The following is a 2,594-nucleotide window of genomic DNA, read 5'->3' on the forward strand; positions in this document are numbered from 1 at the left end:
AAGAAAAAGCAGTCCTGACAGTCAGGAGCTGGCCTGTTAATGTCAGTGTTAGGCCATTTCACAGAACAACTGACAGGACAAGTTTACAGAACACCAGCATCAGATAAGGCCACTCTGTGACGGATGGATCAAGGCACAACCAAAACCCTCCTTCACCGTGTATGATTGAAGTCGATTCTAATCCAAACCACAGACCACCACACACCACCACACAGTCCCCTATCTGGTGATATGAATGGCTGCTTCCACACCAATCACGACTTTAGCATGGCTCCATTCTTTCTGCCTGCTAGGTAAATTTAGTAAGATACCCCGTCTTAGAATTACCCCTGCTTCTTCGACCCCCTCCCCCAAATACCCAACATAAACTTCATTAGTCCTCACTTACTCCCTCTGATGGAGACACCCATTCCCCAAGGTGTGTGTTCTCCTGCACGGCAATGAGTTAATATTAATAAATCTGACTGTTTCACTGCAGGTGAGTTCCTCTGTAGCCTTTGGCAGAAGGCACTGACAAGCAAAAGAACACTCTATCTCTTTCTTCACACTTGTTTTCTTTTTTGTGTGCTTAAACAAAAAGAAATACTGAGTACACATGCGTTAATGAAAAGTTAACATCAGGAATTTTATTACCCAGATAATATTACCTTTCACAACCCCCACACTCTGATGAGTCACAGATCCCCACTTGTATTTCGGTGTGGCAACAGAGGCTTTGACCCGCACTTTATCACCAATCTTGATGTGAGAAGAAGAACTTGGTGGAGGATAGCCTACAGATTTCAGTAACAAATCATTATAATCAGCCTTCATTTATAGGAATTCTGTCTCTAAGAAAAAGCAAAAGCACTGAACAAACAATGTGCTCACCTATAAGTTCCACATGAATGTACCTAACCCAGTAGGTACCCCCTTTCTGCTGCCAGTCACACTGCACATTGAGATCATGCAATCCATCTCTGTCCAGCTTGATGACTTTGCCAACATCGCCTTCACACACTTCTTCATACGCTCGGCAGCATCTAACCATCATTCCCACCTAGAATTAAAACGAAATTGGACATCCAGTCCATCTGCACACAGGTGAAATGAGTCATGATAAGTGGTATTACTCTATTGTTAATAAAGAATTTTGATTGGGCACGGTGGCTCACATCTGTAATCCTAGCACTTTGGGAGGCTGAGGCAGGAAGATCGCTTGAGCTCAGAAGTTTGAGACAAACCTGGGCAACATGGTGAAACACCATCTCCACCAAAACTACAAAATTAGCTGGGCGTGGTGGCGCATGTCTGTGGTCCCAGCTACTTGGAAGACTGAGTTGAGAGGACTGCTTGAGCCTGGAAGGTGGAGGTTACAATGAATCAAGAGCACACCACTGCACTCCAGCCTGAGTGAAAGTGAGATCCCAGCTCCAAAAAAAAGAAGAATTTCATCTAGCACTCAGAGTGCGTTCTAAGTATTATTTAATGCTAAAGTGAACAGAAACTCTTTAGAAAACTGGCTGGCTTTGTGTCTCAGGCAGGAAATATATAGGAAGAGCCTGGATCAACTTGTGTCATAAAGCAAGAGAGCTTTCAAAGATTACGAGGTTCACTCAAAAGCATCCTCTGATCATCAAAAACATAACAGTGGAAACATCACACCCTAAAAGCCAAGGATTGGTCATCATGACAATAAGGAAAACAAAGCTTCCTGGTCATCTTTATACATAGCGGAACACCAATGCATCATTCTGAAAACTGATCAAGTCTCCCTGTATTATCAACAGTAACCAAGATTAATAACAAAGCTTTTTTTCCCAGAAGAGAATTCCAGCTAACGAACTCAGAAAAGATGAAGTTAGAAAATCACTATGGTGCAGCCCCTAATTATAGGTCTAGGTGATGACACTAATGCCACTATGAGATGGACAATTAATACAGAATGTCATCAAGGAAGGAGCAGGCTGACAAGACCTCACCCACCCAAACCTGTTTGCCTGTTGAGAAGGGGCAGGAGGGAGTACATGCCTATGAAGCTTCCTACCTGAGATTCAGCCTGGTCCAACCACCCTCCAACCCTAATACTGTATTGGAGAAACAGGGAGACAGGAAGATGTTACCCAACACCACAAGGAAGCCACCACCCAATCCAGACTATAAGACATTTGGAAGACATAGTTTCACCCCCAAATAAACAGCATGAAAGGAGAGGAAGGGAGAAGAGGGTTACTATGAAATGAATGTTTGTGTCCCCCATGAAATTCATGAAGTCCCAACTCCTAATGTGGCTGTATTAGGAGACAGGGCCTCTAAGGAGGTCATTAAGGTAAAATCAGGTCCTAAGAGTGGAGATCTGACCCAACAGGATTAGGGTCTTTATAAGAGACATCAGACCGGGCGCGGTGGCTCACGCCTGTAATCCCAGCACTTTGGGAGGCCAAGGCAGGCAGATAACCTGAGGTCAGGAGATCCAGACCAGCCTGACCAACATGGAGAAACCTCGTCTCCACTAAAAATATAAAATTAACCAGGCGTGGTGGTGCATGTCTGTAATCTCAGCTACCCGGGAGGCTGAGGCAGGAGAATCGCTTGAACCCAGGAGGCGGAGGTTG

General features: G+C 44.6%; 1 protein-coding gene across 1 annotated transcript in view; it reads right to left on the reverse strand.

The window, feature by feature from the left end:
* HERC2 (HECT and RLD domain containing E3 ubiquitin protein ligase 2) overlaps positions 1-2,594 on the reverse strand; it is a 220,953-nt gene that overhangs the window by 85,930 nt on the left and 132,429 nt on the right. Inside the window, exons 48-49 of the mRNA XM_011942889.1 lie at positions 871-1,039; positions 648-773 (exon numbers count right to left, since the gene is read on the reverse strand). Of these exons, the coding sequence (XP_011798279.1) occupies positions 648-773; positions 871-1,039 (295 nt within the window). The remainder of the gene's footprint in view (positions 1-647; positions 774-870; positions 1,040-2,594) is intronic.

Source organism: Colobus angolensis, unplaced genomic scaffold (assembly GCF_000951035.1).
Source record: "Colobus angolensis palliatus isolate OR3802 unplaced genomic scaffold, Cang.pa_1.0 Scaffold211, whole genome shotgun sequence".
NCBI classification, from domain to species: Eukaryota; Metazoa; Chordata; class Mammalia; order Primates; family Cercopithecidae; genus Colobus; species Colobus angolensis.